Raw genomic sequence first — 21,920 nt, forward strand, 5'->3', positions numbered from 1 at the left:
TGGCACTTACAAGCTTCATGGGAACCATGTGTAAGTGCCTCTCCGGGCTTTATTAATAAGCAAAACCAAGATGAAGGTGGGAAAGGTATTTCCATGAATGGCAAGTTTCTTCCTTTTTTTGGCCTTCAGAGAAAGACTAAGTCCCCCAAAAGTCCACTGAAGTTGAGCACCTTAGAGCAAGGCTCCATTATGGTATTAATCCCACATCACAACATCCTAAAGGCAAAAAGCTGCTAATGACTAGGGAAACCTTACATTCAGCTGAGCTTGAAAGGCTCCCTACTGCTCAGCTGAGTTGAGAGCCACAGATAGGAAAAGACACGCATACAAAAAACTAGAACTCTTGGTTCCAAAAAGATACCTTTTATTAGACCAACTGGAAAATGGCAAGAAAATTGTCCTTTTCTGCAAACTTTTGGGATCAAAGTCCCTTTGTCAGGCTCTGGGAAAAGTTTAGATGGTATAAGATGGTAAAAAGTCCACATAGGTAGGAAATGAACTTCATTTTTGCACAGAGGGAGCTGAAGATAGGAAAATGCCTGCCTGACGTCTGACTCTCTGAGGATCACTGTTATTTCTCACCAACAATGGGCTTTGCATTCATTAGTCATGGGCCATAAGAAGGATTGGATGGTGCAGCCTTACCAGTAATTAGTCCTATTGGATTTGACTATATGGCACTTTATTCAGCTTAGAGGTGCATAAAACCCAGCAGAGTTGGCCTGTGAGGAGCATTCTGTATAGGAAATGGTTTTGAGCTACCCCCCTTCACAGCCCTGGCATTGGTGGAGGAAGGGAGCAGGGCCAAAACATAAGTTAGGACAGACCTAAAGTAACACTGACACAGAGCGAGAAAGGCCCAAGAATGGAAAAGTCACAATGGTTTCTATTCCTATGCTGAGCGAAACAAAGAATCTGCCCCATCACTTTAGCCAACGTACCCTGGGGTGGCATATATTAATCTGAAATGTGCAAATTCAGCCTCTTGATACTGTCTCCAGATGCTGTAGGACAGGTTCAAATGTTCCTGCTCTTAAGAGCTAATGTCTCCTTTCCTCAGGTTTTCCCCCCAGGCTGCAGGCATGACAGTTCACTGCCAATGGCTACCAAGCTGCTCTTGTCCTTGAAGCCATGCTCTGTAGAGTTAAAGCAAGTGCCGTCCTGCAAGATGGAGGCAGCTCCAAGGCTCCCACCATGTGCATTGAACACTCTGAGCCCCCACTAATTCCTTGGGGCTGAGAAGCATATAAATATACTATCAGGTCCTCGCCAGATTATAATGGAATTAATCACACTGATTATATGCTACCAAAAAAGGAGACGCTTTCTCTGTTTCTCTGAATCCAAGCTGCTTGTGACCTCCTGCATACAATCGAGGCTTAACACTGCATATTTCTTTCTTATCAGAAGTTACCTCTTAATGTTTTAGGAGCTCCAATAATTTTGGAGTAAAAGACCCCCAAATTATTGAAAAATTATCCCACACAGACCAGCTTGGGCATTAACAAGGAAGATGGCAAACGTAAGCAGCAGGATGAATGAGGTGTTCTGCATAAAAGGGAATGTTCCCAGTTACATGAATTCTGAAGTATAGTGTGCTGCAGTTTGTTATCTTTGCATTTTACAACCGAGGATGCCCTTTCAGCCCTAGCTATTTTACAGTACTGCTGGACCTAAAGAATGTGCTGTGTCTTTCCTTCTTTCACATAGCCATTGCAACTAAGAACTGGAATTTCCTGTTGTTTTTTACCATAAAAAGATGGGGGAGAACATCTTCAGCACATACACCTTGCACTTGCAGTAGTTTCAGACAAAAAGCCATCATCTCCCTCCTGCATATGGGAGTTCGTTGAGTGGAGGGGTCAAACTGGTTATTCCAACTAAATTCAAACATAGAATAATAAAAAATAGGGTAGAAGGCACCTTGAGAGCTCATTTAATCCCAAGCAGATTCACCAGTGATGATTATATTCTGTGTTTCACAGCTTCATTGCAGCATCGTTCTTCAATTCCTGGCCTAAAATATATCTGAACCATTGTGGCTCATCAAACACCAGCTGGTTTCCATCCCGAAGGAGACTCAGTGAAATGGAGAAAAGGGGTCACTTAACTAGTGCACAGGGTACTGTAAGGCAGAGTTGTAATTAATAGTAGTGTTAATGACTGTGGATTGATAATTGCATATCTGATTAGTGATATATGTACAATCTGTCTGATTTTGTATAGGCTTCCTTCTAAACAGTAGGCATGTTTGTCTCTAAGTCTGACTGTTTAGTTTTTAAGCCTAATTTTTAGCTTTATGTTTTTTTTGGTGTAAAGCCACAGGGATCAAAATGCCAGGCATCCTAGGAATATGACACCCAGCCAGCCAGCCAGCCAGCCAGATAACTTAGTTAGCTTTACAGGGCAAGTAGGAGATGCTCTGTAAAGGAGTTGAGATGAGTAAAGACTCCACATTATGAAAGAGGATACATCTGTTCCCCTCATCCCAGTAATTTTCCTATTACAAATGTAGCACTGGATTTTGAGAGTAATAAGGGAGCCAGTTCTGCAAAATCAGACTTTTGTTTCTTTGGTAATTACTTGAGACATTAAAGTCTCTTGAGTATCTTGAGAGGTCAGGAGAGAACTTGGGAAATTTTCTCTCCTGTTTCATGCTGGGATCTGCAATCTGTTCCCAAGATGAGCAGGAAAGATGAGGCTGGTTGTGTACCAGACATTGTAACTCTGAGGCTCCTGTTGACCTTTAGGACATAATCTTATTGCCATGTACATTCAGTACATGCTCAATTTGGGCCAGACACGTTGGAGGACATGGTCCCTGCTTCACAGACAGGTGAAAGATGTGGGAAGGAGTCTACATAAAAGCTGTTCTTCAGTATCTCCTGCCCTTACTGTAGAGGTGGAGCTCAATCCAGGAGAGTTTACAGCTGCCACATCCCAGAAGCCACTATTCATCCCTGTCCCACCACCGCGGTTATGATTCATTGGGGCCCCTCTACCAGAACCTCCCAAGTTTGGGTGCTTAGAGGCTGTTTCAATGGAGCTTTGTGGAGTCAGATCCTGAACTCTAGAAAATGCTCCTTCTGGCACGTTGGAGCCTGTCCTTCATCTCTCAAAGTATGCGGTACAAGAGATACCTTTGCAGGCTGTATCCAGCCATGCAGCTGCAGGTGTTACAGTCCCCACAGGTCTTGTTTGTTAGCATAACTAGTAGCTAATCTCAGCAAGTTTCAAAGCCCAGTATCCTTAGTTTTTAGCATAGTTAGATGCACACTTGCAGACATTCCACATATAAGCATATGCACATAACTTGTTGAAATCTGGTGTTTTTTGTTTGACTTTTCTGTGGGCACGGGGTTTTTATTTCCAGCGGGTGGGGGTTTTGGGTTAACTGATGGGGATAGTTTAGCCTGATGGTAGTTTGCCACCTGTTACTAGTAATTCATGTCTGTTTTTAACTGTAATGTTGCCTACAGTGGTGGGGGTGGCAGAAAACTTCCTAGTAAGATTACTGATTGGCAGGAGGTTAAGCTAAACTTTTCACTGCTTCTGCATCCCATGTGTCCCGGGGATCATTTGGAAATGCTGTGGTGCCAGACTGTTAATTTTTCCATGTTTACTGCAGAGCTGGTGCCATGTGCTCGGGCAGTGCTGATTGTAACTTGGAAGGCATTTAATGTCACAATGATGTTCTCTCCCCAGGACTGCCCATGCAAAAGCCAAGGCAGAAGGAGCTGAACAGGCAGCTCAGGCTGCTAACAATGAATCAAGCCTAGCAAGGATGATGGCCAGGGAGCTGTCGCCAGACTTCTACCAGCCAGGTAAGTATAGGAGCATCTTCTACATCTCTCTGCTGCTGCTGTGTCCCTCTGGGGTGGCGGGGAGGGGGGCTCAAAGAGGAGCAGAAGGTGAGAGAGGCTTGTGCCGTGCAATTTCTCTGGTCAAGCACAGCGCATGAGCATAACCTGAGTGGGCCAATTTGCTCAGATATACTCACCTAGAGACCCTTTCTCCAATGTCTTTTGCTCCTGGGGTCAACAGATGCTTGAAAGGACAGAGAGGAAAAGAAACAAATTCATAATTAACTTGAATGGAACTAAAAGCCTATGTTTTTTCCTCTTGGTGGGTCCAACGATGTCCTCAGCTGCTGATGTGCATGTGCCAGGCTTGATTTCATATAAGCAGTGATGCACTCTCATGAGGAAAGGGCACGTGCTACAAAGGTTGATGGTTCCAATTCAGCTTTCACAGGGCACGTCTACACATCGCCAGATGACAATGTTGCTACAACGCCATGTTTTAGTACTTCCAAAAGTACTACTGCACTGTGCATGTGGCACATGGTTAGATTTCGCTGCTACCTCGCCGTAATGGTGCACTACAACGGGGGAGCGTGCTGCTACAGTAACATAGCTGCTGATCACGTGTAGACCCATGTGATCGCTACATCGCCATAGCATGCCATACTGCAATGTAGCATGTCACTACATCACCGTAGGGCGATGTGTAGGCATACCCACAGACCTGCACTTTGGGTGACTCCGGCTTTAAGTTTTGTTGATCCAGCTTTGCCAGAGGAACAGATAGAATCAAAGAATCAGAGAAATGTAAGTCAGGAAGAGACCTCAAAGAATCGTCTTGGCTATTGCCTGGCATTGAGGCAGGTGGGAGTATGCCCAGACCAGCTCCAGCACATGTATGTCCAATCTCTTAAAAAACACTAGTGAAGGGGAGTCCACAACCAGTTCCAGTGCTTAACTCTCCTTATAGTTAGAAAGTTCTTCCTAATATCTAATATAAATCTTCATTACTGCAAACTGAGCTGATTCCTTCTTGTCTTTTCCCCAATGAACACAGTGAACAATTGTTATCTGTTATCATGTCCCCACTCAGTCTTCTCTTCCCCAGACTAAATAAACTCAATTCTTACAATCTTTCCTCAGAAGTCAGATTGGCTGAACCTCTCATCACTCTTGTTGCTCTCCTCCAGAACCCTTCCCATTTTCCAACTTCTTACTTAAGGTGTATTGCCCAAAACTGAACTCAATACAGTAGCAGATCTCACCAGTGCTGAGTAGAGTGGGATAATAATTACATCCTGTGTCTTACATATATATGTTCCTGCCACTAATACATCCCTGACTGAGATTTGACTTTTTTTTTTGCAAGAGCATTGCACCATTGGCTCTTCTTCAATTCCATGTGGGTCTCCACATGGTCTAGTAATAACAATAAGAAGAAAAATAATATAACCATTGCTGATTATTCTATTAGAAAAATATTTGAGGAGCTACTTCCTGAGATCAAGCATTAGGGAACTGCTTAATAAAATGTTTAGTATTAAACAAGCCTCATTAATACCAGCAATTTTCCCCCAGCTCGTCAACTGGAAATAAATTCTTCCTGAGTTCTGCAAACTTTTTCTTGTCCAGAGTGGGGTGTACTCAAGTGGGCAGAGGAGATAACTGGAGGTTCAAGCTCTTGGATATTTTTCCTGATGCTGTTGTTGACTAGCTTTGTTATCCCTAGCAAATCCCCCTCCTCTCTGCCTGACTGTATGAAGATGCTTAGTAATTTGCCTCAGGTACTACAGTAAGCCAAAGGTAGAACAGAACTCACCAGCTGTGACTCCCAGTCATATTTATTAATCACTAAACTGTATTTCCCTACCTCTCTTGCCACTTCAGGACCTTGAGGACTAGAGTGATCTCGTTTATTAAAATATAAGAATAGGACACATAATAGGAAAGGAAAATTGCTTATCACTAATGAGCATACAGAGACATTCTTCAGATTGAAGAGGAAGCCTCAGAGGTTTTGCCCAGATTCCCTGCAGTCTGATCTTGTCTTTGGCTGTAATAGCCTGCAAGACTGCCATTGGTGGAAGGTTTCCCATTCCCTCCCCTTACAAAGCAGGATAAGTCCTGCTGCTGCTGGCTTTAGGTTGGGAATCACCATACACCTTGGCGTGTCTGTGAGCCAAGGTATGACACTTCAGTTAACAATAGCTAAGCATCATTTGATCCCAGCATGAGACCTATCAGCTGTTACTCATGGCTCCACAATTCACCCAACCATATTGGAGTATTTATAGCCTACAAGTAAAAGGAAATTTGAATTCCCAGTGGGTTTTTTTTTTCTTCCTAAGATATAGATCTTCTTTGGGTCTGTGATGATTCTATAGCACAGTTTGCACCATCTTATAAAATGGCCTCAGTGGCTGAAACAGCAAGTCCCTTCTTGCTTCAAGCCTCAGGTACCTGAAACTTTTAAAAAGCTCTGTGTCTTTAGGTTCACATCAGATTCTTGCATTTTTTAGCATTCACATTTCTTTTCTTTCTAATTTTCAATACAATTTAATTTTCTTGGATTGAGAGAATGGGGAACAGAAAAATAAAAATGATGCAGAGCTACCAGGAGAACATTTCTATAAACAAACACACACCAGCGTGCGTTTTTGTGCACACTGGGGTTCCATCGCACTGCTCTGGTAATAGAAGAGGGCTGAAAAGGAATGTAAGTGCAGCATAACCAGGAACCTGGCCCAGCAGAAGTCAAATTTTTATCTAGTGCCATACAGAGGCTAATCTCTCCCAGTTTGTGTCCATCTTTCTGATTTCAGAATGTTTCCCCTCTCTTATCAAGCCTGATTTTGTCAGTTTTTAAACAATGCAAACCCCAATTTGTCTGCAGTTTCAGGTTCATGTGGATAAAATAAAGAACCTGAAATGTACACAAAGGGAAATAAATATGTATTCACTCTTGCATGGTTTCAATTTCATAGTAGCAAGCTCCGTGGCTTCTCAGCATGGGACATTTTAATCAGTCACTGTTGGCAGTGCTTTTTCACCAGGCAGTGACTGCACAGAGCTAGTAGTGTGCTGTTCAGAGAGAAAGAGAGAGAGAAGGTGGAGGTGATGGAACGAGGCAATATCCTCAAAGGACATTGGTTTTGCTTGTGTAAATTATTCAGAGGGAGAAGACAGCACCAGCTGAGAGGTGAGGAGCTCAAGGCGGGTGGGGGGCCAGCTGAGCACTATTTTGAGGAGACTGAACAACTGGTGAAATTGTCTCCAAATAATCTAGCGGCAGCCAGAAATAAATGGCCCTGATGGGGCTCCGTCTGATTGACAGGAGTGTGCAGGAAGGGCAAGACAGCTAAAATAAAGTCTCAACTTCTCCCCCACCACCACCTTCAGTAGGAGTTGGCCTGTATGGCCCAGAGTTAGGAGGAGACACATCACACCATTGATTTATTGGAGGGAATAAATCAGCAAACTCCAGTCTCCAAGCTCTGAACCCTAGTCAATCCTTGGGGAAACAAGAAGTGCCAGACAGCCCACCATGAGAAAACTGGAAGCCCCTCACCCATTGGAGTACATACATCATGACATATTTCTACTTCCCCAAAGGTATTTTAGAGCTATCTGTGTGATACTCTAATCAAAGCCAGCTGTAGATGGTATGACAGAGGGAAACAGCATTATTTGCAGTGAATAAAGCACTTGGTTGCATACTCCTTTTTCAGCTCCCAAAGTGCCCATGAGCTGCATATACTTATCTCTAATTATTCTTACTGATGTCTTGTGGAGCACCTGGAGCCCCAGTCCCAGAGCAGGACCCCAAGATGGTGGGCAATTTACACAAACAGTTCAAAACAATTTGCCAAGTGCATCTTGCCAGAAGTTCTTGCCAGCTACTCGGCCAAAAGCAGCAAACTATATTCAGGTTGCTTACAGTTGTGACCCCCCCCCAAATAAGCACTTTACTTTGAACTTGATGCATCCCCACACCAAGCACAGCACATGCCTAGAAGAGGCGTCGTGTTAGTTTGTCAGCTTACCCAATGTGTGTATAGATCATGTGCTTCAGTGGGGCTTTTTGGCATTTTTATCTAATAGCTTGTTGAATCGGCTATTCAATAAAAGCGCCAAAAAGCCTCGCCGAAGCACGTGATCTATACAGATGCTGGGGAGCTGGGCCCAACTAACGCGCTTCCTATTTTGATAAAATGTTGTGTTTTTGGTTTTTTGGTTTTGTTCACATCTGTCAGCAGCCACTGTGTTCAAAGTGCAGGCTGTCCTCACTAGACCTATACAGCATCTGGTACATTTCTGTTCTCTGATCCACCAAGCACAGCTTTCAGAATCAGGCTTCTTTTCTAAATATCTGTGATCACAAATTCAAAATTTGATCTACAGGAATGATGTTGTCAAATAGTCCCATAAGATTCATTGTTACTGCCAGGAAATGTGTTTGCTGAAGAACTGGCAGACAGTGAACCTAAAAGGAGTGTGAACTCAGTGGATCCCTCCCTTTAGTTCAGTGAATAGTCACACCCATGTTTTATATAAATTTCAAGTTCAGATGTGCATTTGGTTTGCTTGCTGTAGCGTGAACAGGATTTTTGGCTATCTTACTATCTGCCGCAGACTCCCTCTTCTCTCTACCAGTTCTCCTAAGCATTTCTGGAATGGTTGTTGTGACAAGTTTTGTAGCAATATGGTGTGGAAGTGAGCTGTGCTAGACTCCCTGGAGAAGTGACAGGGACTATTGGATAGAGCCCGGTACTCGGTATCAGGACATCTGGGTTCTACTTCTCTGTTGCTAAACTGCCGTATGACTCTGGGCTGATTGCTTTCCTGATCTCTGCCTGTTTGCCCTCCCAACCTTTCTTTCCTATTTAGACTGTAAGGTCTTCATGATGGGGATTCTCCCTTGTCAAATATATGTACAGCACCTAACACCATGGGCTACATCCCCACAAGCGGGAATGTGCATTTCCCCAGGGACAAGTAGCAGCGGCACCCCTTGTGCCACAGCACAGCAACTGTGGTGGTCCCAGCAGCCTCACTTGGGGTCCTGGGGGCCTTGGGGAGCTGCAGCTGTGGTGCTCCTGTAGCAGCGATCCTGGCCGGCAGCTGGAGCACAGCTCCAGCTGGCCAGGCTCTAGTTTTGGATGGCACACACTGCTGCTACATGCACTGCCCCACTTTTTTGGGGGGGGTTTTACCCTAGCAGATCCAGGGGTCAAGAAATGCCCCTGTGCTGAAAAGTAGCAGTGCGGGGAAAGCCTGCATGTGTGGTGTGTGGTGCCACAAGCTGGTCTGTGGCATCACACCCACGCTCATCTGGACGTAGCCACAGGGGCAGCTTAGGCACCACTGTTATTTAAATAATAAGAACAGCCAGGACTGTGTGTGGCAGGAATTCCACATCCCACTCTTGTGGGACAAGGGATACAGTACCTCTGTACCCTCAGTTTTGCATCCTGCCTTTGGCATCTAGCAGAGGCCCACTAGCACACTTTAAGACATAAGCAGGTCAGCTTGGTTAGGGCATTCTTTGCCCAGGACTAATGAGAAGTAAGGATTTACTGACAGACAAACAATAATTTAGCCCATGGTAAAGTTACCAAGAGATGATGACAAGTCAGCAAGTCAGACAAGGACAGAGTGAAACTTAAATCCTGGAGTCACCTTGTGTCATTGCAACGAGTCGTCTCGCTGCTGTTCCGGGCTAGATCTCTGTGCCACAGGTCACTTAGCTGGACACTTCAGAGGTGCTGTCCCTGCAATCCTGAGTGACACAATTTGCTTTTCCTGCACAAATGCATGAACAGCAAAACACCTAGCATACCTTGCCTCAGTTTCCCCATTGCTTTCTGTTTAACAGGCAGCATCAGAGGTGGAGATCAGACTGCATGTCCGCTGCATGGCCAGTCCCTTCCAAAACCATACTCTGATTTAAGGTGTTTAGATAAACTGTAGAAAATCTCCAGTGATGCAAGATGGTTATACAGTGCTTTCTTCAGGCATGGAGAAGTAAACATATGGAAAGTTTATTAAGAGAAGGAGGATTTTCTCTTGGGTTCTTCAGGCTACCCTTTTGTCTGGACTGAGGTGCCATCATCAGCAAAAGCCCCAGCTGGTTAAGTCAGTCATTTGAGGTAATGCAGCAGGGCTATTTATCTAAGCACAGAAAATGAAAAAGACATATTGGTCTAGGGAGAACATGGAGGAAATAAAATAATATACTCAGAGTCAGAAAAATTTTCCTCTTTATGATACCTAGTAAGTTTGAAATGGACTGCTGGTGCCAAGGTGAATGCCAGTCTGAAATGGGAAACTGTTAAATTCCCCATAACATCTGCAGACCTTGTGGAACACAGGGAAAAACCATGAAATCAGAACTGTCCTTCAAAATACAGGGGGCAAGGGGGGCAGGTTACAACCAGCCTGCAAGGTCACTGCCCAGCTATTGATTTGAACTGTCTCCTCTTCCATTAGCCAGTCCCCCTGCCCCAAATGGGCTTCAGTTCATGAGCTAAGTTACTTGAACTCAGAGATAGATATAGACTGCATGACAAACAGCACAGAGAGTTCTCCCTTGGGCAAGGGAGCTGTGGGAATCAGCCAGCACACCCAGAGTGAGGTAATTTATCCTAGGGTAGGACTTTGGCAAAGTGACAGTCTTGGCCTGCAGTCTGTGAGTAGGTGCTACTTCTAACTGTCGAGAGCAATCCTGGTCAGCCCAAGTACACTCCAGGCTCTTTCCTGTCTGCAATGTATGTGATTCAGCAAACACTCAGAGCCTGTCTTCCCAAAAAGATCCTTTTTATGTTGTTTTTTTTTGTGGAGGGTATCTATTGCTGTTGTTCCTGTTGGTAAAAAATGGGTCCGTGCTGCATATTAATAACTACAAACTTCCCTCTGGTCTGCATCCACGAATGAGGTAGTTTGGTGTTTTATATTTGCACTTGTCATTAAGTTCAAGCTCAAAAATATAAGGGCATTTATCTGCAAGCACAAACAGCTACCGGGTGATGACACATCTGAAAACAAAGCTTCTTTTGCTGCCGTGCACTGAGAACTATTGGAAGAGGCTATGGAGTATCTATTCATTCATGGCCATTAGCTCATGAGAACCAGGAAATGGGTAGAAAACAACCAGCTGCTCCTACATAGTGCTGAATGTCGCTTTCCTTCTCCCTGCAGGCCCTGAGTACCAGAAGAGGAAGCTGCTCCAGGAAATTATGGAAAATGCTGAGAACATTGTAAACATGGAAGAGGAAGTACCATGCAAAGAAGGACCTCCGCCTCTTTCAACCCCCCGCGAGAGCCCTCAGCTGCATGAGAAAGACACTGCCCACCACAAAGAGAGTCCTGCCCAGACACCATCGCCGAGTCCGGCTGGTATGTCACCAGCAGCAAAGCAGGCCAAGCAAAGTTCCCAGAAGGATGGCTTTCTCAGCCCTGGCAGCTGGAATGCCAGTCATGGGGGAAGTAGGCCCAATACACCATCCAATGCACTCTTGGCACACGGGGAGAAATCAGCAGCTAATGGCAGACCTGCATCCCGGAGCCCCAGCCGGCACAGCAACGTGAGGACTTCGACAGACCAGATGGAGATCAAACCCCTCCAGAGGATAACAAAAGAACCTGATGTTGAATTATACCAAGGCTATCACAGCTATGCCGTGAGGACCTCCCCAGTCACTCCACCCCTGGACTATGAGGAAGAGCCATTCCCTGAGCCCAAATCACCTACCAAATCAGCCTCTCCAGAACCAAGAGCTGAAAGGAGGGCTGTTGAACACAAAGCAGAACCCCAGAGGCAAGGGGGAACACCCATCGTGCAGCAGGAGCCAGCACATGAAGAGAAACCTGTGCCCAAAGCAGAACCGAAACCAGAGCAGCATAAGCCAGAGCCCAAGCATAAAGAGCCGAAGCAGCACCATCCACCTGAGCACAAGGTTGCCACAAAAACAGAACCTGTAACTGAGGCCAAGGCTGAGCGAAAGACTGAAACCAAAGCTCTGGCTAAGCTTGAGCCTAAGGTGGTAACTAAACAGGGACCTCCTGAAGCAGAGACACAGGAAGCGGAAGAATTTGAAGAGGTGATATTGTATGGTGGCTTTAATACAAGGGGAATTTGTGCTGGTTTTCAAAGCAGCCTATGTATCGGTTCAGTGGCAGGGGGGTTGCAGACCCCGCACCCATTCACACGCACAAATTTGGGAAATAAATTTGCATGGTCACATTAGGAAAGCTGGCTCGAGAATTTGACTTCTGGTGAAGCAAGTTTCCAGCAATTTAATTTTAAATTAATTTAATTGTAATTCAGACTAGATGTTCACTTAAAATCAGTGAAACTCTGAAAGATCTCTGGAATAATTCTATCCCAAAGAAGGGCTTTCTAGTTGGAACAGGTTCAGGACACTGGTCATTGGTCTGTAACTGTAAGAGTTGAGCAATGACTAGTAGAAGGTAAAGCTCATGGAGGCTTGAAAGTTTAGAGGCTTTCCCATATCTTTTTTTAACTTAAAATTTGTCTGTAAAATTAGCTTTTCTCTTGTACTACCACAAGGAGAATATTTCTCATCTTCAACTGTTTCTGCTTCTAGTCTCAGGTAAAATACATCATGGAATGTCTTGTTAAAAATATGAATTTATGTTAATGTAGGATAAGCCTGGGGTTTGACTTTCTACCTCCAAGTTCAGATTGATGGTTCAGGCAGGTTATTTTTTATTGTATTGTATTTATATATGCTTTTGTTTTGCTTCTATCTGTGTGCCTTCCACTTTAATGTATTTATGTCCACAGGACTTCCAGGAAATTGCCTGGTTTACAGATAAGGAACCGAGGCACAGAGAGATTAACTGTAGAAGTAACGAGTGATTTTATGAGCCTCATTTTCACAGGGTGTCCCACCTGAGACAATGCAAAAACCCCTGCTTCTCAGAAAGGGTCCAACACCCACCCTCTAAATATTCCCAGGCTATCCTCTCCAAATGCAAGACACCCAAAATCACTAGTTGTTTGTGGAAGCCTCCAGCTGAGTGACTTCTCCAGGGCTACATAAGAAGCCTGTAGCAAGCTAGGGGTTGAATCTAGGCTTCCTGAGTGCCAGACTAACACGCCACCTTGCATGATCCTTCAATCACAGGATAGGCCCCTGCCCTGACACTGCAACCAGAAGCCAAATTTCCTTAGGTGCTCGTGGTTGTGTTCTCATGCCAGTCTAAGATTACCAGCCACTCTGGACCCACAGTCCAGGGGGACATCCAGATCTAGGGATTTTGTTTGGGTTTAATGAAGGAATAAGCTACTAGAAAGTTATTTTGTTCCAGTCTGAGGCCCCAGTGACAGATGTGAGACAGACAATGGTTATTATAGGGTCAGGTGTCTGTATAAATTGTCACTCTGGAAAGGAATCCAGTTATCAGTTAGCCTGACAGTAACATGCATTCAGATGAATTATTTCTTTGCAGTTCATCTCTTCCACTTCCAGACAATGACCAACCCTCCCTTGATCTTTGTAACATCAAGTGCAAGTGCCTCCTACACACACAATACAGCTCACAAATGGGACAGATGGGATCAGAAGTTATCCACAGCTTCTGGTTCCAGGATGCCATGTGATCAGAGGCAGGCATCTAGATGTTTTTTTAGATCTGTCATTTGTAAAAGAGTCAGTTCTTTGCCTCCCAATAACTCTTGCAGCCAGCCCTGCCTCTAACTCAGAACAATATGGTCAGACATAAAGTTCTCCTCCACCTGCCTAGTGAAACATTCCTATCACTCTCTCACCATCGCAAGCACAGCTTTTGCTGTCCTCACCTAGACAGTGATGAAAATTGTTGGCTCCTAGTTGTATTAGAAACTCAAAGAACACATCAAAAAACACATAGAACATCACATATCACAAGGAATGGCACCCCCTCTCCCATATGTTATTTTATTTTCCTTCTTTTGCCAGGTTAGGTAAACTGAACGGACCATTGGTTTTTTGAGGCATCTCTCATATGTACCTTTTATCCTATATATTAATCTATGGGGGACCCCTGTCATGGAGGACTACATGGATTAAAATAACCACTGACCAGTATCTTCTTTACAGTCTATTCTCTCATATGCCTTGCAGGCCAATAGCTCTGTAGGAGAGAATCAATGAGTAAACAGCCCTGGAGTGTTTTGGAAACATGAAAGTTAAAGAACAAACTGCACCACTAGAGAGCTGTCATATTGTATGTCTCAGGAGCTGCATCTTAAGGGAAAGTGGAGTAGTAATTCTAGGAAGGCTGTGTCTGTATGGCAATTGGGAGCTGTGGTTGCAACATAAATGGGCATCTCTGAGCTGGCTTTAGTCTAGCTAGCTTGAGCAGTGAAGATGCAGTGGCAATAGCCATGTTGACGTACCTTGCAGCAGAGTGATTAGCATTAGAATCCCATGCTTTCATTTGCTGGCTCGGACCCCTGTGCATCAAACATTTGGATAGTAATTGCTGTTCTCAGTAGAACTGACCATCACACCAGTAATTATACGGAAAAGTCTGTACAGTTTTGAATCTGGTCACTTGGCAGAGTGACCTGGATAGTGTAAACCAACAGAACGGCCATGTCAGGAGGCTTTGCTTCACATGTCATTTAAATTTCTTTCACCTCTCTTGTTAGTTATTACTTGTACTAAGGTAGTGCCTGGGAGCATCAGTCACAAAGTTGGTCTCCATTTTGCTGGGTATGGTACAAACACAGGACAAAAAAAGATAGTTTCAGCTCTAAAGAACTTAATGTGTAGCTTAAATATACAGGATATGATGTCAGTGTGGTACTATGTGCTGGTGGACGTGCCATGGACATTGGATTCTTGTGAGCTGTGAGAGCAATGAATGGCTGGTGCCGAGTTTGTATCACACACAGACCATGAGAACTTTGGCATCCCCTGGGATTTTAGAAATACACCACTAAATCCTTTCCATGAAGTTTTGTCTGTAGAGTCCTTTGGATTACAAAGCACTGAGGGCCATTTTATCTAGATTGGGCATGTCGTTCATGCTGAGCAGTTGCCAGGTAGGTGTGGTGGTTGGGCTAGTTACATTTCCATGACATTTAGGAACTCAGAATTTCAAAATGTGGGGAAAAAACAGGTGTTTTCTGATATAATTTTCACATCTCCCATCTTTCACGTATGTCAGGGACGCTAGAAAATTATAAAATGGGAAAGTGGGCTGATTTCTTCTTTTTTATACTAGCAATTCCTTGCGAGCTGAAACCTGGCATGAAAAAAAAGTCAAGTTCATTTTGAAGCTGCTATAGATAAACACATCTGTAGATAATTTCGTTTGATTAAAGCGTGTTTTATTTTTAGATCTTTGGGATTGGTGCAATTTACCTTGTTATTTGGAAAAAGCAAAATTTGGACAGCTTTTCCTCTGAAATGAGGACAGTTTAACCAAAATAACATTCATTTTTCATCATAAAACCTACAAAATTGCAAACGGTAATAATTTGTGGATGAAATTTTGAAAGGAGGCTTGTAAGTTGTTTCCACATGGCCAGAGGCTGCTTTGATCTGATGTAATCTCAGCATGGTTAATTAGGGAAGGAGCTTTAATTAGGAGATCAAGGCTGGGAGTTAATGTATATTTAACAGTGCTGAAAATCAGGCCAGTTATTTAGATGCCTAAGCTTTAGGCATCTGTTTTGGATAGAAGAGGCTTCCATCTCTTTTGAATATGTTAGTAATCAAGGTAATCATATCTGTCCTCAGTCTGAGTCTGGTGGATAATATTCTGCTTTGCATTTTTCCTTTAGGGACCTAACACAATCATGATCTGCATGGTCATCTTACTGAATATTGGTCTGGCCATCTTATTTGTACATTTTCTGACATGATGTGCCCCTCAGACAAGGTAAGAACAATAAATCCAATGAACTGAAATATTAGGAAAAGAAAATTCTCTACCTCCTTTTTTAATATTTCGAAGAAAGAAAGATTTAAATTTGGATCATTTAATAAATGACCAGCTTAACTGAATGGACAAATAATTCATAGCAAATATACATTCAATATGTGTCATATCTTTTTATGTTTTCAGTTAGTCTGCAGGCAGATTGAGGTTTTCAGATTTATACATTGTCAGGACTTTCTGTGAATAACTATATGAATTTAAAGAAAAAAGATTTTCCAGATTGTTAAGCAACTGAATACTTCTATTACTCCACGGTCACGCCTACACATCACCCTACATCACTGCAGTGACGTTCTACGTTGCTGTACGATATGCTACAGTGATGTAGTGATCATATGAGTCTACACATGACTGGCAGCTACTTCACCATAGCGGCATGCTCCCTCGTTTTAGCACACTGCTACGGCGAAGTAGCAGCTAAAACTAACCATGTGCCGTGTGCATGGCACAGTATGGACAGTTTAGTATAGTAAAAGCCACGTTATCCAGCACCTTACTAACTGGCATGCCAGTCAACGCGGCAAAAGCGAAACCGGAAGTGACCACTGTGGCACTTCCGGTTTCGCTGAGCCCCCTTGGCTTGGGGAAAAGCAGACTGTGCTGCTGAGCCCCCATGGCCTGGGGCATAGCAGCCTTTCCCCAGTGTACCTGGGGTCACCCTCCCTGTGCCCCGGCACACTGATGTGGCAGGAGGGACGGTGGCCCAAACAGGCAAAGATGCCTCTCAGGTGACCGGCATATTTGGTTATCTGGCACCCCCCATTCCCCTGGGTGCTGGATAACAAAACTTTTGCTGTACTTCCAAAAGGAAGTACTAAAGCATGGTGCAAGAACAACGTCGCCATATGGCGACATGTAGACACACCCCATAAGTCAAAACATGCCTAAATAGCATACCAGAGGGTGGAAGACCAACTACTGTGCTAGAACAATGTACTAACTTGAATGATTAATTCTCAATCAGCAGTTTGTTCATTAGGGATTTATTTTCCAGCATTAAAAATTGAATGATTTTGATAGAATACAAGTCACAGTATGTATGTTTGACCTCCCTCCCACCTCTGCCCATTGGAAGAGAGTGATCCAAAGAGTAAGACTTCCTCTGGAAGAACTTGTGATACAAATTGAAAATCACATTTCACTAATGTTCTGAAAAGCCACTAAAAATATGCTTTTTCCATGAATATTGTTGCCACCTAATTTGTATGCTAGTATATTTATGCAAACTCATGTTACTGCATTCCCTTGTATTAACCAAAGAAAGCAGAATCAAAGGAAATTTGAATGGATATTGGTTAGAATTTTATGTAGCTCTGATTAGCATCCAAGTTAATCCTATCAGCGCAGAGAATCCTAATTAACAGCCTGGTCAAGAGTAGACATACACTGAAGGAGAGATGTCCCCATTATGCTGCAGTTCAAAGTGTAATTTGGAGGCTGAATGGTGGTGCCTAGAGTCCCTGGGCTGCAACTGTGTAAGAAAAAATAACGACTCTGAACTCAAACCCTAATCCTAACCAAGTCTCAAGCCTGAAGCTGATATAAACGGGTGTCTCCTCAGCCCAGGTCAGCAAATCAAGCCCCCTTCCTGTTGGGACTCCAAGGAGATACAACTGATCAGTTAGAACACTGCGTTATTCATCTTAATTTATCAATCATTGTTCAAATTCTGTGGCTGAAGTCAACGTGGGAAATATGTTAACACTCTGTCATCCTTTGCATTGAAAAATGGCAGCTCCTAGTAATTAGATTTGGTTAAAGGCTTGAGCCTTTGGTGAGGTAAGAGATTTTTTGTGACTGAATCTAGTTTTGTGCAACCTCAGTAGGAATGGTTATGTGTTGGGAACAAATACTGCTCCTTGTTGACTCTCCCACTGATCTTTGTCCAGAACAGGCATTGTCACTGATGGAATCTACAGACCTTGGCAGGGATTAGACTTGCGGCCCAACGGAAACATCTAAGGAGATCTTTAGTACCTCAGGTTCCACTGCAAACATGAACCTAAAAAGAAAGTTTCTGCTAGCCTCAATGCTCTCAATCGGCGGCCAGCTTCTTTGGTCCATTGAGAAGAAACCTGGATTTCTGCAACCCATCTTTGTTCTTTCCTTTATATGAACAAGCCGTTGCCTTAAAGCGTCCTCACCAAAGTCATCTGCTACCTGACAGTGCCAAGGAAGGGGAATTTTTCTGTAGTTGTAGACCCATGAATGAGAAGTCTCTTTCATGCACTCAAGTGCCCTGTGTTTTTTGACTCCCTTGGTTGCCTCAATGTCATTTATTTCCCAAAGAATAACAGTGAGGAGATAATGCAGTGTTCATGATAACCATGAGTACGCCTAATAGCCATGCCACAGGGAGGGATGTTCAAACAAGTCCCCCAGACCCAAAAGTATTAGATCTCTCCTATTAGCAAAAGTCTCAGGCCACTTCCTGTGTTGTTACAGAATTCTAGTTAAATAGCTAAGCATACTGATAAGGTCTTGACCCCCAGTGAAGAAAAGACTTTCCTATAGAAAACATATCCTTCAGGGAACCCATGCTAGTGATGTCCTAACACCTAAGTTATCACCCCAAGTGATGAATGCAAATTGTTTCCTCTCCTATCTTCTATAATCATTTCCTGCTTAAGGGCAACTGAAACTGGACTGCATAAAATGCAGCCAAACTCAATCCAGATGCCTGGATTGCACATGATGCTGCTGGAGAACCAGTAAGCAGGATGCATTCGTTTGTTCATGTTTGATGGATCGGCCAATCTGAGGGCTTTCACTTGAGCGAGGTGTGCTGCAAATGCTAGTAGGTGGAGACCATGTCCATTTAAGGGCTAAGCAGCATCCAGATGCCCTCTTGTTGCCAAGAGTTGTCTGTGTAATTAAAGAAGATCATCTAGCAGCAGATTACTCCACAGCTATAACTTGAGATGAAATAGAAGTGCTGAACTCCTTTTCTTTAACACAGTGAAAATGGTGGAAGTTTCTGTTACAGTGAGTGATTTACCTGGTGCCACCTTTAGGTATTGCCAGTTCCTTCCCTTGCTAAATCCTGGCATGTAGGCCTGGCATCCCAGCATTGTTAGTCCAGTGAAACAAATATGTGTGAACAAATGCTCAAATATATGTATGGAACTATTACAATAAGAGGCCAGTTTATTCATGAAAAAACAAAGCTGAGGAACTCAATAGACTCCAGTGTATCTGGCCCTGTGGCAGAAAAATTCACGGAATACAGGCTTTGATCAGCAATAAAATAAAGAGGGAATAATTCTAGACCTTATTCTGGTGTCCTAAAGTTAAATGCCTTGGGGATACACAAGAGTCTTTATAAAGAGCTACAAACTGACTACAAAAGGGCTACATCCCTTTGGAAGGAGACACTTCCACCATGATACTTGTGACTGTTATAGTGCAAAGATAAAAAGTCAGCACAGATGAAGTTACAGTTTAGTGTAAAACTGAGTGCTCAGATATTTCTTCCTTTTTAAAAGCAATATGCATTTTGTATCCAGGTAATGAAAACCTGTATTTATAGTCAATTGTGCACCTCAGTGTATACTGAAGTCCCACGGGGGGTGGGGCAGGGAGGGGGAAATGAGAGAATGTGAAGAATGAGGGGGAAATGATGTTTAAGTGGCAGGGAGAAACAGTCATTTCCAGTTACCAAACTGTAAGGAGTTTAGATAGGGTGTGGCAGATGTTGAAGAGCTTAGTACAGATTAGAGACATGAAGGTAACAATTCTGTGTGGTTTTGGTATAATTTATCAGTTGTTGAAGTTAAAATTGTGATATAGAGTAGTGGTTCTCAAACTTCTTTGTACCAGGACCCATTTGTAAACATTGGTGGCCAGTCCCGACCCAGTGCCCTGTACTCCCTACCCCCGGACTCAAGGCCTCCAGTCCCCAGTGTGTGGGATTGGGCGAGGGGGGGGGGAATCCCAAGCAGCCCCTTGCAAGCTAGAGCTCTGCCAGCCTGCAAGGAAAACCCATGGTTTCCCACGTTTTTCTCCTTTAAAGGAGAATCCATTTTAAAAGTTTGTTTGTGACCCATTCATATATTCTTGCAACCCACGTTTTGGTTGCAACCCACGGGTTGAGAAATGCTGATATAGAGGAGTGATAGTAATTCTTTTTCCTCTTTTTCCCTTTTCTTTTTTGAACCAAGTTTATTTTATAATGCTAGTTAGCTCAGGAACGTTGCCACAGTAGCAATTACATGATATTAACTGTTGAAAGAGAAGAGAATTTGAACCCTTTCTTGAATCCACATGGCTGTATCAGTCCTGAGAGAGCTGTTCGGCATCTCTTAGGACTTCCATGGGACACAGAGTAGTAGGAATTTGCTTCCTTTTTTCTTTTTCCTAATTATAAATGTATTGTAAACACCAGGCTCAGTTGCCTTGACATTTTATGCTCTGTTTGCTGGCAGTCAGTGGTCAGCTGCACAGCTTCAGTATACCAGCTGCTTTTTATAACCACATATATGATTACCTTTGGGAGACCTAAGAGGCCTTTATCTATCACAGAGCACAAAACTGATCTTTTCAAAAATCCCAAGGCCATTTCTCCCCCAGTTTTCTATGCATGTGATGTGCACTCAGCTATGTGCCTTGCTCCTAATAATGTTGTGAGAAAAGTAGGTAGATTTGCTTTTATGTGACATATATATAAATATATCCATATTTGCATGTGGATGTATGTATATATATAATATTATAGCTCCTTAGGGATTTTGTTTCCTTAGATGCAGAGTAACAGATTTACCTCAAACTGCATGCTTTCCAAGCTGACTAAGATGTGGTGTTAAACTTTTCAGGTCTTACGAAGCTACAAATATATTTCACTTGTCATAAGGAACACCTTCACCCCAGGTTTTGCAATCTGTGTACTACAATCTGTGTAATGCTGTCCAGAATTTTATGTCAATTGTTTTGCTGGATTACGTGCAATAATAAACAGTTATCTGCTCACTTTATTTATTGTGTATTTTTAGAGTTTGGCCAGAGTCAAATGAACAGTTAGGATTGTGTGGTCCAGAATTTGATCTGCGGCACTCGTTTGGGCTTTTCCCCCTTCCTCTCCTCTCTTGTATCTGTGTACTTTCCAAGAGATATTTTATCCAAATAGGTGTTTTAGTTCTGGCTTTTAAAATGCTTTGCTGGAAAACTCACAGCACCCATGGAGATCACAAAACTGAGCATTGTGAGCTGCTCTGTCTCATGGATGGCCTTATAATACAGTATCAAGATTAGTGTAGACAATACTTGAGGAGGAGGCCCTACAACGAGAGGACCAGTGTACATAAGTCCTCTTGCAAAAGCAGGCCTGTGAGTGTGCACATGTCCACATGCCAGGCTTGGAAACAGTTTAATTTCATGGCAAATTTATTCTTTACAAAGCAGGCAGCTTACAGTCGGAACAGGACGGCAGAGACCAGCAAGGGGCTGGAATGTACCATGTGGGAGCACTACAAAGGCTCCTCAGCTGCCCCAGGTTTGTTATTCAAGACTCCTCAGCTGCAAGGCTTGGTTTAGCCTAATGTGGAGTTTTGGTGACTGGAGAAATAAGAGAGACACCCCTCCTCCCAACATCCCACACCAAGACATAACAGATAACTGTGAAACGATATACATGTTACTGCAAGGAAAGATTCCAAACCTAATACCCCGGAGAGATTCCAGTCCAGAAATACCAGCTGCGGTGTAGTATGGAGAGTCTGTAAAATAACTCCAGCAGAAAGAGAGCATGCCAGCGGAAAGGAGCAGTTGTCTTCCTATTTCCTTATGTTTTATGTGCTAGACCCCTCTACTGGAAAAGTGAAGCCATTACAGATTGAAGTGTGATATGCACAGTTGTCATGGCTAAGCCAAGAGGGGAATAGGGGGTGAATATCTCTTTTGGGTGGGGTATCTAGATAATTGTAATGGAAGGGTGAAGACACAGGTAACAGGAACTGATCCTGTTAAGACTGGAAACCCTTAGGGATGTGTGGATGGGATTAAAATTCTAGGGACATATTTTGAAAAGTGCTTATCCTCTAGGAGCTCCCATCATTCTCAAATGTGAGAGCTGAGTACTCCAGAAAATCTGGTCCTTGGCCCCTCTACTATGGCCCTCCATGCTTGCCTATAGGCTAGAGCAATTGCAACTGAAGGAGTTAAATTCTT

At 43.4% G+C, this 21,920-nt stretch overlaps 1 protein-coding gene across 1 annotated transcript in view; it reads left to right on the plus strand.

Moving 5' to 3' along the window:
* JPH2 (junctophilin 2) overlaps positions 1–18,933 on the plus strand; it is a 68,716-nt gene extending 49,783 nt beyond the window's left edge. Inside the window, exons 3-6 of the mRNA XM_019509848.1 lie at positions 3,706–3,824; positions 11,001–11,902; positions 15,601–15,698; positions 17,648–18,933. Of these exons, the coding sequence (XP_019365393.1) occupies positions 3,706–3,824; positions 11,001–11,902; positions 15,601–15,681 (1,102 nt within the window). The 3' untranslated portion in view covers positions 15,682–15,698; positions 17,648–18,933. The remainder of the gene's footprint in view (positions 1–3,705; positions 3,825–11,000; positions 11,903–15,600; positions 15,699–17,647) is intronic.
* The last annotated feature ends 2,987 nt before the right edge of the window (positions 18,934–21,920 follow it).

The sequence above is a fragment of the Gavialis gangeticus genome, unplaced genomic scaffold, assembly GCF_001723915.1.
Source record: "Gavialis gangeticus isolate Ggan-Ray unplaced genomic scaffold, GavGan_comp1, whole genome shotgun sequence".
Taxonomy (NCBI): domain Eukaryota; kingdom Metazoa; phylum Chordata; order Crocodylia; family Gavialidae; genus Gavialis; species Gavialis gangeticus.